At 40.9% G+C, this 13280-nt stretch overlaps 1 protein-coding gene across 1 annotated transcript; it reads right to left on the bottom strand.

Moving 5' to 3' along the window:
- Positions 1–329: 329 nt before the first annotated feature.
- On the bottom strand, positions 330–10095 carry trpa1a (transient receptor potential cation channel, subfamily A, member 1a). The gene is made up of 27 exons (XM_048257650.1): positions 9997–10095; positions 9737–9887; positions 9190–9365; positions 8286–8393; positions 8030–8138; positions 7787–7935; positions 7462–7598; positions 7317–7365; positions 7129–7228; positions 6936–7036; positions 5639–5808; positions 5242–5406; positions 4826–4940; positions 4437–4603; positions 4105–4195; positions 3585–3644; positions 3392–3490; positions 3235–3305; positions 2929–3091; positions 2620–2709; positions 2294–2463; positions 2011–2140; positions 1674–1856; positions 1482–1550; positions 1289–1377; positions 707–850; positions 330–617 (listed from the first exon to the last, which is right to left on the bottom strand). Exons 1-27 carry the CDS (start codon positions 10093–10095, stop codon positions 425–427), a joined length of 3348 nt encoding a protein of 1115 aa, XP_048113607.1. The 3' UTR covers positions 330–424.
- Positions 10096–13280: the final 3185 nt, after the last annotated feature.

The following is a 13280-nucleotide window of genomic DNA, read 5'->3' as shown; positions in this document are numbered from 1 at the left end:
ATCCAGCTGTTCTCTGAGTCTGACAGTAGCACTTTTAGCTCCAGCTCATTGAATCAGATTAGACCGTTAGCATCTCTCCTATAAGCTAACGGTCTAATCTGATTCAATGAGCTGGAGCTAAAAGTGCTACTGTCAGACTCAGAGAATAGCTGGATGAACTGGGGAAAGGTAAAACTCAACAGTTTAACTCGAGGGGAGGTGGAAAACGAGTGTATTTCCCCAAATGGTGGAATATCCCTTTAAGGATATTAAGTGGCATTTAAGGATATTATAACGTTAAGATTATATGCAGATTATATCAGTATTCCTCTCATTCCCATTCGATTCCCATTCGATTCCCCTTTGATCCTTCCAGTCCATTGCTGGTACATAGGGGTGCTGGCCATATACATATAAAACAATACAGTCTATGGTGCTGGCAGCCCTATGTTCTCTTAGCCATCACTGCTCTGATGACTGGAGTCCACTTGTCTGTCCTGGAGTGGAGGTTGTGTATGTTGGAGTGGAAGCTGTCAGGCCCATCTGTGTCTTCTGACTCTGAGTTGATCTCCAGTTTTTGCATGATCAGCTTCAGCAGGTTATTCTGCTTCTCTGTGAGGCTGGAGATCTCTCTTATTCTACAGTAAAAAATAATAAAAAATTGTTGTCTTACATAGCCTGGCCAAATGCATGGTGGGATGGCGTGGGTTAAGGCGTGGTGTCGTACCTGTATTTCTGCTTGGCCAGCTCCCATGCCAGAGGAGTGGATTGGCTGGAGGTGAGGTCGAGCCGGGTCTTCCCTTCCTGCGATTCATCCCCAATTATGGAGTGGATTAGACTCTGTGTCTGAAGAGAGCAATATGAACAGTGTTGAGTTTCACAGTTCAAGTGAAGGTATCTGTTACTATAAATTGCAGCAGCCCCACTAGCGTATCAAGTAGGGCTAATTGATTTGGAGAAAATATCAAATATCGATATTGTGATTTGCGATTATTTAAATGATTTTGAAATGTCAAAACACCAATCAGAAGTGCTGTGCTTCTCATGCACAAGGCATGCTCACCAATCGAAAGTGGCAGTCAAAGAGGATGACATGAATATAAAAATCATAAATATGACAAGATTAACTGCACAATTATTTGTAGCCTTCGCATTTAGATAATTGCATTGGTTCATATTGCAATTACAATAACTGTGCAGCTCTAATATCAAGAGTTGTACTATGAAGTAGTTAACTGAATTGAGGATGTGCTGCTAAGAAGTGAAATGGCAAATTAGATGAAATTCCTCACATGCCTTTTGAAAACCTCTGTTGGGGTAAACTCTAACAGTAGCCCGGTCTGCCCGCTTCATGAACCAGTACGGTAGCTTCTCCTCCAGACCTGTGTGCAGTTCAATCTGCAAACGTGCACCTATATTACTAGAGGACTCTACTTACTGTAGCATTATATGTCTTAAGACTCAGGGTTTTTCTTTTGTTTCTAATAGAAAGGTCTACATACTTGCATAGCTATTTGCTTGAGGATAGCATTTTTCTGGACTTCAGCTATGTCACCAACAGCCAGGCCAATCTATAAATTAAACAGTTGTACATCATCAAGATTCTTGCACTCAACCATAACAAGTACAAAGAAATGACAGAGAGGAGACTATCTTTTCTATAAGCCTTTTAAATATGGCATGGTGACACTTACCAAAAGATTGACTAGAAGAATTGGTGCCAGTAAGACAAATCCAATAAAGATGATGAATGTTAGTGTGGGAAAGGGAAGGTTTCCCTTTAAATAGGGTTTCAGGATGTTGTCATGGTAGTTTAACTCTCCCACCATCATCACAGAAGTCTGCATTATTGACAACAATACGCTGCCAAAGTTTTTCTGCAGGCAAGGAGCAAAAGCATCAACCACATGGTTTGATAATCACATATTGGAATTGGAATCGAAACATCAGCCATTGTAAACTTTTTGCTGGAAGTGTTTTTTTATTATGTTTGTTTGTTTATTTATTTCTTTATTTATTTATTTATTTTACCTGCTTGAGCATCAGGGCATGAAAGGCCAATGCAACAGCAAGTATCAAACACATAAACATCGAGCTGGTGCACACAAGGGTCTTTGCAATCTCTTGGAACATAACCACGTAAATCCCAAAGCGTTCAAAGCTGTGAGGATGGAGGTATGGACAAGAAATAAAAACAGTATCAGCTTTCACTGGGGATTAACCACTGAAATAATCACCTTTTTCGCCAACAACATGTCTTTTCAGATAGCCAATGTAAGACTTTTGTTTGTATTGGCCTGTCCAGAGAACTCACCGCCGCAGATAGAGCAGGAGGTTCATCCAGTTGTAGAACACGGCGAGAGCTCCTATCTGCCAGTGCCAGGCAGTCCTCATGTCCTGCAGCAGTGTCACCACAAACACCACGGACGTGATTGCCGAGAGCCAGTCTAGCGCATTGGTCACATCGCGTAGGTAACCTGTCCTCTTGGATGGGTTAAAGTGAACAATGTATTCTCACAAGATTGCTTTTGCATGTGCTCCAGTTATTAACTATTTAAAGTTAAGTCAAGCAAAGTGGAGAGTAGTTCAGGCTACTGTAGTGGGCTGTAGTGTTATCAGGAAGAAAATGTCATCGCCTACCTGTTGATATATCTGGACTATTTCTTTCCCCATTGAATACAGATTCATTGCCAGAGTCGGGAATAGACAGAAGTTTATAATATTGCATTGCTGCAAAAATGAATGTTAGTCAGTTGACGTTCAGTTTGTTTGTTTATATATATATATATATATATATATATATATATATATATATATATATATATATATATATATATATATATATATATATTTATATATACATACATATATATATATATATATTTATATATATATGTTGTTGCTGCTGCATAGATCTCTTAAATCAGTCTATGCAGTAGGCTACCTTACCTTGTCTAACGAAGTGGTAGTCATAGTGACCTCATTAGTAGTGGTGTTGTTATCAGCCATTTTGAGAATGGGTCTCAGGTTCAAAATGAGGTAGGTCAGAGGGAGGAGACCCAGCATGTAAACGGCCATGTTTAGTAGATGTACTTTGACACCGTACGCTTTCCTGTGTAACAGTCACATAATAGTGAACCCAATAGGCATTGTACGGTTCAACAGTGTACATTTCAAGATAATTTGTTGTTGCACAAATTTTAATGCACACAGGCATGTAATCTTATTTTAATGCATTAATGAATGTTCACTCACCATTTCATCTCTAAGTACTTTCTGCAGACAGGATGAGTCAATAGATCAACACGGTTGTGGTGCACCATGGCCTTTTCTCACACACAAAAGAAATACGCCCAAGTAATGGCATACACCTTAGATAAGATATGTATTGTTGGAGTAGCTTGACACTTACATTCAGAGCTGGAAGTGGCTTGTAGTCTAGGCCTTTGTCCATCCTTGCCTGCTTCACATCTTGAATTGGTGACTGAAGCCACTTGAAGTTATACTCAATCTATTTGCAACAGAATGTGTTCATCACATCAGCACCTGTTATTTTCTACCTTGAAGAAACTAGCTTTAGAAACGGAATCCAACCCTAGACTAACCCAGTAGTTCATGCTGTTGGGGTCCTCCTCTGACTCCTTTATGCACAAGTCAAGGAGATGCTGTAGGGGTTTTACAGAAACACACATACACACAAGGAAATATGGCATGGCACAGCTTAGAACAAGTAGCAGTGAAGAGTTTTGGTCAAAAACGACCAACTACTGAATATGCATTTAAAACCTGTTTAAAAACAAAAAGCACCGTTATCACCAATAAAAGCTGGCTAGAATACTGTAGATATTTTGGAGAAATTGTTGACAGTGTTGCTCTGTGAAAACTTTCAACATCATGGGGTGATCCAACTCGGACCACTGAACTGCATAGTATGTATCCTACCTGAACTGCATAGTATGTATCCTACCTACTGAACTGCATAGTATGTATCCTACCTACAGTGACCGGTGTATTTATCTGGCCTTCACAGGACCATAAACAAATCATGTTCATTTAAAGATTTGAAGTGCTGCCACTACTAAATAATAGTTTCTTGTTTTAAAAATCAGGAGAATTTGTATTGACCTTGAAGGTCTCTGGAAGCAGTTCGATCATGTCCAGGACAGCACAGCGCTTGGTGGAGTGGCGGTTGAATGCACCAAGAACTTCAGCACATCTGCAACATTCACATTTAGTTTTCACATTTAGTTGTTGTCTGAAACGTCTTATAGTTATGGTTATGGGATTTGGCAGACACCTTATAGTCACTGATGCATTGCAGAAGAGGAGGAACTGGCCCTTGTTTACACCCCCTCCCCCCAACACACACACACACACACTCACACACATGCTCTTTCAGATGTAAGACACTTATGTGTTCTTTGAATTTGGTCTCGTGAATCAATCTGTGGACTTGCCTGTTACTCTGGAGCACCACCTCGACAGCCTCTTTCCTGTAGTTGTGGATGGCCTCGTGCAGGAAGGAGGCATCACTCTTGTTGAGCAGTATCTGCGCTCCTCTCTTCAGGAGCAGTCGCACGGCGGCAGTGTGGCCTTCACGGGCGGCCAGGTGCAGCGCCGTGTTCTAGTGGAGCGCACAGGGAAAGCAAACAGCACCTCGTCACTTCTAAACACCACCAACACAGATCCTTTGAAATCGCATTCTTGGAGCTTCTTTTTTTTTCTGTCCGTAAGCTCTCGTATAACATTCTGTGTGTGTGTGTACTTCAATGACTATACACAAAATACGCAAGGATGTTAGTATTTAACTTAAAGTAGGGAGAAAGCTGCAAAAAAATAACCTTACCCCGTCATCATCTGTTTTGTCCAGCAGTTTGATGTGTGATCCCAGGAGACTGTCCATTGTCTGAGTGTAGCCTCCTGCTGCAGCGTGATGGAGGCAGGAGCATCCTTTATAATCACTGCAAGTCACAGACAAGGCCCACTCAAGTCAGCCAGGAAGCCACCACCGATCGCCCCACAGTAGGGTCCAATCTAGCACTGATGTTATTCACATGTGTTGTAGCAGTGCGGGTGTATTGTTGTCTTTAGGAGGTCCTGGGGATTATGTGTGTTGTGCTGCTGGTAATTGTGATGCTGCTGTGATCGTGGCCCCTGATGCATTAGTGATGTTTTGGGTTTAATGTGAGTGGTCATCTGGGTTTGTTGTGGTGTGTTTTGTGAGGGGGAAGATCTGCTTCTACTGTGAGGTGGGATACTTACCTTTGGCACAGTGCTCCCCTGCATAGCAGCAGCTCCACCACTCGGACATGGCCATTCCTGCATGCCAGGTGAAGAGGGGTCATGCACTTCTCATCACCCTCATTCAGGAGCCGGGTGTCCGTCATGGTTTCTAGGATTCTGTAGCAGGTATTTATCCTCCCAAACCTACAAAAAACGTACACCATACATTTCTGTCATTTCTCAAATGATCTTGACATGGATTATGTAAACACAGGGTTCTATATTATATCCTTCTCAACATCTATCTAAGTTTAACCAGAATATGATCAGTGTGACCAAACTGCCCATCACAAGGGTGAAGAAGTGGCCATGACGGTCATTATGCAGACACAAATTGAGAAACGACTCATGCATTAGTAGGTCAGTGAAGACTTACTCAGCTGCGAAATGTAGAGCAGACTTCTTTTGTTTGGACTTGTGGTTAGGTGACACCTCCAGTCCGAGCATGCTCCTCACTGAGTTGACCACACCCAGTTTGCAGGCGTAGTGGAGGGGAGTACAGCCCTCATCGTCCTCATCACCAAGGAGCTCTCGCACACACTCATGCTGTCAGCGGGGGGAGATCAACATTTGACACTTTGGGGGAAAATGTAATTCAGTAGTAATGTAGTAAATCATAATTGAATTACAATGTGCATATATTCTAATTTGAACAATGAATCAGTTAAATTACTTTTAATAAATAAGTGACCACCCCCATGAATTCTTTAGATTGAGCTGGCTCAGAAACAGAGCTCCTTTTCCTCTGCTTAAAACATGTGAATTAGTGGAATGAATGGTAGCTCTCTTTTGTGGGTCTGGAAAGTTCATCTCATGGTGCATGTCATGTCTGCAGCAGCAGGGGGCAGTCACACATCTTACAAACCAGACCCGTATTTAAAGAGAGTTTGGCCAACTAGGGAATTGAATGGTCTGAGCTATCCCGTTATGTCATTGGTTCCGAGGCGGTCACGTAGTTTGTGGATGCCATGTTTCATACCAACATTTATCAGATCCCCATTAGCATAGTACAGTGAACAGTGGAAAATGAATTATTTAAACAGAATTATTATGTTTATCATGAATTATTTAAACAGAAAAAACTAGAATAAGGCTTGGCTGACTTCAAACTTCGTTCATTTTTAAAGCAGTGTTATAACTTTTTTTGACAGCATGGTATACATTAATGATGGTGTTACTTTATTTTCCTCTGTAAGTTCTTAACATACTGTAAGTCAGAGAGAAATTGACATTTAACTCACACAATAGGGAGTAATTATTTGCCTTCCAGTTTTTCCTTCTGACCTTCTGCTTCCATAACTTCTTTTTGGGTCACAGGGGATATTGTGCAAACGTTTCCCGCTTCTCGGTCTTGCACTGCAGCCATACGCGCAACAGTTGGACATTTTGTTTGATATAATTAATGATATTTTTAACAATTTATGGTGTTTTTTCCACTGTACTATGTTAATGGGGATCTGATGAATATCGGTATGAAACATGGTGTCTACGAACCACGTGACCGCCTCGGAACCAATCACATAATGGGATAGCTCAGACCATTCAATTCCCTAGTTGGCCAAACTCTCTCTGTATACAGCTCAGTTACAAGCCAAAGAAGTTGAAGGTATCATGTCTTAGACAAGGAGAAAATGTCACTGTAGAGGACTAGTGTTAGCTGGTTCCTGTGTCACCTGCAAAAATTCAGTAGGAAGGTTCCGGAGCCCCCCTGGTTGCATGATGGTGAGGTGCATGAAGTTACATCCACTCATATCCTTCACTGTGAAATTGCAACCTGAAACAATATTGTAAGTGTCTTCCTTAATTATTGATACCTGAACTACTTAACAGATTGGATATTCATGTGCATTATGGCGTGTTAGTTACCATGGGACAGCAGTAGGTTCACTGTCCTCCAGGCCCCGCAGCTTGTGGCCAGAAGTAATGGAGAATGCCCCTTGTAGTCAGTGAGGTCAATGTCAGCACCCTGTTGTATGAAACAGTACCAGTACAGTGGCTAAAGTGTGTATATGTCAGATCCATAGACAGAAGACGGCAGTAGCGCTTACACTCACCTTTGAGATTAGGTATTCTGCCAGTTCATTGTGATCAAAGATGGCTGCCCTACAACAAGCCAAAATTGCTATCAAACATGAATTGGAAAAAAATAATAATCATGAAACACACACAGTTTGCAGTGAGTTAGAAGACTGTCTATACTTATGCAGAGGGGTTTGGCTGCATCCGTCGGTGATGTTGATGATGTCCGAGATGTTCTGACAGGCAGAGAGCATGACCTTAACTGCCTCAGTGGCCCCTTGTGTACAGGCTGAGTGGAGGGCTGTTGATTTATCACACTTGTAACAGAAACCAGAGAGATCATATACCTTAGTAGGATATCCATTTCCATAGCATATGCATTCTGATCACTGGAATAACATTATCAATGTAAAGCATGCCAATCACCAAAAGCTGGAAATGAGGAAATTCTTTCGGGTCTTTTGCCAAAAAAATGGGCATTTAAGGGCATTCTAAAAGTTCATACTTGTTGTTGTCTGTTTATTTTCGCACCATATGCCATACAGAGCTTGATTATTTCAAGGTTTCCTCCACGAAGAGCCAGATGAATAGGGCTGTTGCAGGACTTGTCCACATAATTAATATGTGCCTCAATGGAATGACCCATCTCCACTCCTGAAGGACAGAACATATGAGACTATTGGACTTTGCAGCTGAATTTAATGTGGTTGGGTGAATATAGCACTTATGTTGTAAGGACAATACAGACCCCTTTGAAGAATAACCTGCATGGATTGTTTTGCCCCAGCAAAAGCAGCAGCATGAATAGGAAAATGTCCTAACTTGTTTTGGCTGCAAAACTGTGCACCATGTTTGAACTAGAAAAACAAGAGCATAAAGCGTTGATAGACTTTCTTCAGGTCCTTTATGACAATGCCAAATCTGTATTAAATTCAATGAAATTAATTAATTCATTCATTCATTCGTTCATTCATTCATTCATTCATTCATTTAACTTCACTTACCAGTATATGAAGAGCTTCGTGGTTATCTGTTGCACAAGCAATCATTACAGGTGTGTTTCCCAGCTCTCCTTCTATGTTAGCATCAGTCTGGCTGTAGGAGAGGAATTCCTATTCGAGACATAGGATCTTTCAGCTCAGTGAACAAAGTTCCACTGTTATTCTCAATGTCAGTCTCAGACTGCACATATAGAAACTGTAAAATGCAACTCAAGTGATACGGTAGATCTGTACAGCAATTTATACAATTTCATCCCTAACCCAAGAATGGTCCACTCAAGCGATCAGTACCACATACACATCCCCTGGAGCATTCTCTGCCTGTGTTACTCCGTAGAGTCCTACCACATAACTAACAGCTAACAGGGATATGCAGTATGTGAGATACATGCATATATATAAAAGTAACTATTTGAAATAGTATTGAATAATTTCTATTTGATAAGTTTTGATAGTTGTGCATCAAATATTTGCATCAAAATGGATGTATTAAACAGTTGCATCAAAAATAATATTGTTTTAACAGTATTTTAAATATAAATACTTTCCCCCAAACAGTATACATGATAATGTCATGTGTACTATAACTGCATGTGTCAGCTGAGAAAAACAGTAGGTTGAGAGCTTTGTTCATGCTCGTTTAAGACACTCAAAGACAAGTCACTCTAAGACAAGTCAAAAATGTATGTCTGATTTGTCTTCACTGATTTGGTGTAACGTTAAAGGTCAAATTATTGTCCAGCTGGTCAACAATGCACATATTTTGTCATATATCAAATACATTTTGATGTATTGTATTATATAAAAAAATATTTTGGCCGCCACAAATGAAGGCTGTGATGCCGAAATGTTTAGGCATGTTCTAACTAAATAGCCATGTGAAAGCTGATCACAACCGTATCGTTACCTCCACTAAGGTATTGTGGTGCAAACTGACAGCCAAGTGGAGTGGAGACAGAGAGCTCTTGTTCAGGACATTGGGATTGGCTCCAAGAGCCAGGAGAGCCGAGCAGCTTTCCCTCTGCTCCTTCTCCACAGCCCAATGCAATGGGGTGTTGCCAACCTGGTCCACGGCATTCAGCCCTGCAGGGAATCAGCCCGGTCAGTACATAGCTACCTCTTACATAGCGTTGTTATTACGACATTGTTTTAAAGGGGGTGTGTGTGTGTCACCTCTTTATTTAGGGTGTGTACAGACAATACAGTGAAAATAACATGCAATGCCTAATAGGTGTGATGCCCCCAAATATATTACTTCTTCTTTGGAAGGGTTGAAGTCCTAATCTGGTTCAAAAGGAAATGCTCAAAGACCCCCCTCATAACTCACCGTTAGTGGATGTGAGAACATGTTTTCTGCCTCTTATTTCGACTGAATGTCTTTCTGTGCATCTCACACCCGCACTGCAGTGACACAGTCATTTAAGGTTTTACACGCACAGCCATGTTGCACCTACCTTTTGTTCCTGCTGCTTGTGCAATGAGGAGTATGGTCTGAAGGTGTCCGCTTGACATAGCGTGGTGCAGCAGGCAAGCTCCAGTGTGGTCTTGTATGGTCAGATAAGCCATGTGTTTCTCCAGCGCCACCAGGTTGCCCTGCTGAGCCCACTGCAACAGCAGTGGAGAAGAAACTGGGTCAGCATATGGGGAAGGGGGTCCAGCAGAACTGCTCATGACCCTCTGGGACGTGAGTGCTTGGGATCATGGAAGGACTTACTTCAAACACATTTGCCCTCGTCCGCGCTGTGTCCTCGTCATCCACAACTTCCACAGAGGACTTGGGGACATGCTTGGAATTTACCATGAAGATTGACATCTTTGCAGAACCAGCAGCTGAAGGCACCTTGTTGAAGCAAACAACCACGTTTAATTGAAACACATTCTTACAGCACGGATACAAGCATGCCATTTCTTTAGAAGCTTATTCGTAGAAAATTAGAAAACATAAAAAAAATTAGAGGCTTGTTACCTCATAACCAGACAGTTTTCTTCTTACTTGTTTGTTATGATTCTGAAAGCATATTCTTTTGAGGACTTTTATTTCCAACAAATTTCTCTTACCAATCTTACCTTTGCGGGGTTGTGGTCATCTGCTGGCTTTCTGATGGCCGCGAGGTTGTTTTTATACCACCCACTTCTGATGTTTGCTTAAGGTATTGGATTGTCATGTGTCCTAAGATAGGGTTAGATAATGTCCAGTTGTCATTCAAAAAGATTTTCTAATTGGCCTCACAATGTCCTGGAACCCACTTTTGTTAGTAATATTGGGAAATGAAAATGCATCACCAGGCTTTTATATATGGAGAGCATTTGCACAATTGCATCATTGGGTCTAATTGTATTGCATTTATTTCCATCAATGCCTTCTATTTCAGATAATGTAATAAGTAAAGCATTACTTCCCAAAGTGTGAATATCAATCATGCAGTTTGCCCATTTTATGGTTCAATTCTAACCAGAGGCTATTCATTTAGGCTGGAAAATTGAGGGCTGGAGACTTTGCAAGCATCTGATTTCAGGAACACTGTGCTAGTGTCCTTGTGTGCTTATCTGAAAGGCGTGTCATTTTCAGTGGTACACAGGACAACATGCTGGTTGTTAGGGACGTCACACACACAAAAAAAACAGACAGCTCAACATCACTTGCTAAAGGCCTGTAAAGACAAAATGCCCCCATGAGTTTTTCTGTTGCCTTGTGCAAATGATCTCAGAGCTCTGAGAATGTAAAATGTCTTTCTCTGGCCATTGGGATATTTCTGATTTGAAGAGTGCATTCAGTCTGAAATTTAAATTTAATCATCTATCAGTTACACCATTCCCAGACTATTGTGGGAATGTTAAATGTCTCTGTTAATGTACTCAATCAGTACAACCAACCATGAAGTTAAAAAAAAAATAACGTATTGACATTTAAAGACTGACTCTGCAGTTATTTATGTTTTGTAGTGTGCCACCTGTCAGGGTAGGGGTGTCGTCATATGGATTGTTATTTAGTCATATGGATTGCTTAGTTGTTTGGGAAAAGTAAGCTACCTGTAATTGATGTCAGTGTTTGTCCTTAATTCAATAGAGAAGCAATCAAGGGATTGTATATGATGGTTTCTCACACAAACAGCTCCCTCTGACATGGCTGATATTATGACATTAATCACACTCATCATAGGCCAGGTGAATGTGCTACAGCTGCCATAAGCGTTTTCTCTGTTATAGCATCAGCCGTGTGTCTAATACGGTAAGGTGTATTTCATTATTCCTCATATAGGGGACTGGTAAAGTTTTATTGCTTTGCAAATACAGTTTTAGTATCGATCATTTCTCCACAGTTGTACCAATATGTCATGAGACCTCTTTCTACTGCTTCCTCAGCAAAGCTTTCCTAATAAACAGTCTGAATTGTGTTGCACCTAGTGTTCCCTGACATAAACCTATAATTGCTTTGAACCAGAAGGGGGAATGCAAGAGTGTTGGTATGATTTATTATACTACAAACCAACCCCCCCACCAACCCCCTCCTGAGTACTGAACATTTAGGAATATTTTGTTTTGCTGAAGACTGAAATAACCATTTAACATAACTGTTGTGAGTCAGTGGCTTTTTTAATCAGAAAGCGAGAGAGACAGTATAAACACCAACATAATCTGAACTTTCTTTACTGTATTCACTATATCACGCCTTGACTAAGCCTTCCCTTAGCCACCTTCCCTTAGCCGCCCGCATCAAATTCAAGTCACTAATGGTTGCATACAAGGTGACTGTTGGGTCTGCACTCACTTCATAAAAGCTTATGTTACCCATCAGACACTGCACTCCTCCAAGGAACATTGTCTGGCACTGCCACCCCGACTCCCGCAACTTTTTTCATCTGTGGTCCCCCAATGGTGGAACGATCTGCCAAGCTCCATCAGAGCAGGGGCGTCCCTCTCTATCTTCAAAAAACTCTTGAAGATACAACCCTTCCAAGAATACCTCCTCTCCTAGCACTTCTGACCACCTCACACACCTGATACGCACCACACTCTTCCCCTCTCTCCTCCTTCCACCCCACTTCCCTCTCTTCTCTACCTCCTCTTCTACCACTTCTCCTCCTCCATACTTCTACTAGTACTTAATATGTAGGCACTCCTAGTCCTTTAGTACTAGCATTGACAGATCCTAGCTATATTCTCTTCTGCACTGTAGTTAAACATTATTCTATCGCTGCTGTAACCCTGTAGTTTCAAAGTTTAAATGTAAAAATGTTACAATGTTAATAGCTTAAATTTATTTCTATTGCTGTAAGTTGCTTTGGACAAATGCATATGCCAAATGAATAAATGTAAATGCAAAAAAAAAAGACTTACTGCTCTCTTGCCCATTTTGAGGGAATTTGGAACATTCAGCCTGCAATGACAATTTGTCAGTACAATTTGTACAATTAAATATTAGCTTATGTCATGGTGTCAGCAAATTTCATTACCCACAGTGTGCTCCCTGATTAGCCCACGCAAGATTCGAGATTACTGATGAAATGACACATATAAATGGGAGAGACCCGAAGGCTTGTTTAGAGAGCTCTCACTTCATCTCCAGTGGGTCAACCTCTGGCTGAAACCTCCCTGAAAAGTATTTGTCCTCAGAGAACACCTAGCAAATGCTGAGTTTTAGAACTTTTGTTGTTAAATTCTAACACCTAAACCTGCCATTCTTGAGCCTCTCAATTTAGGTCACACACTAGATTATTTTTAGGAAGTAGGCTACATTTCAAATTATTCAAGGCATTTTTGAAAATGGATAATTTTGTAAAGATGTGTAACTTGGATATAAACTTAAATATCATAACAAATCTGTATCAATGGTAAGATTATGTTAGTATCTGGGCTAAATGACACCATTGCTGCTATTTTTGGTAGCATGGGTCTATATTTGGTATCCACCTACACTCCAAAGCCAAGCTGATAATCGTTTGGCATTTAACATCAATATAAAGTGTAGGCCTATGGTATTTATACTAGGTCAACTAA

Source organism: Alosa alosa, chromosome 1 (genome assembly GCF_017589495.1).
Source record: "Alosa alosa isolate M-15738 ecotype Scorff River chromosome 1, AALO_Geno_1.1, whole genome shotgun sequence".
In the NCBI taxonomy this organism is placed as follows: Eukaryota; Metazoa; Chordata; class Actinopteri; order Clupeiformes; family Clupeidae; genus Alosa; species Alosa alosa.
Note: the sequence above shows the minus strand (reverse complement) of the source record. Positions and strands in the feature narration are given on the sequence as shown.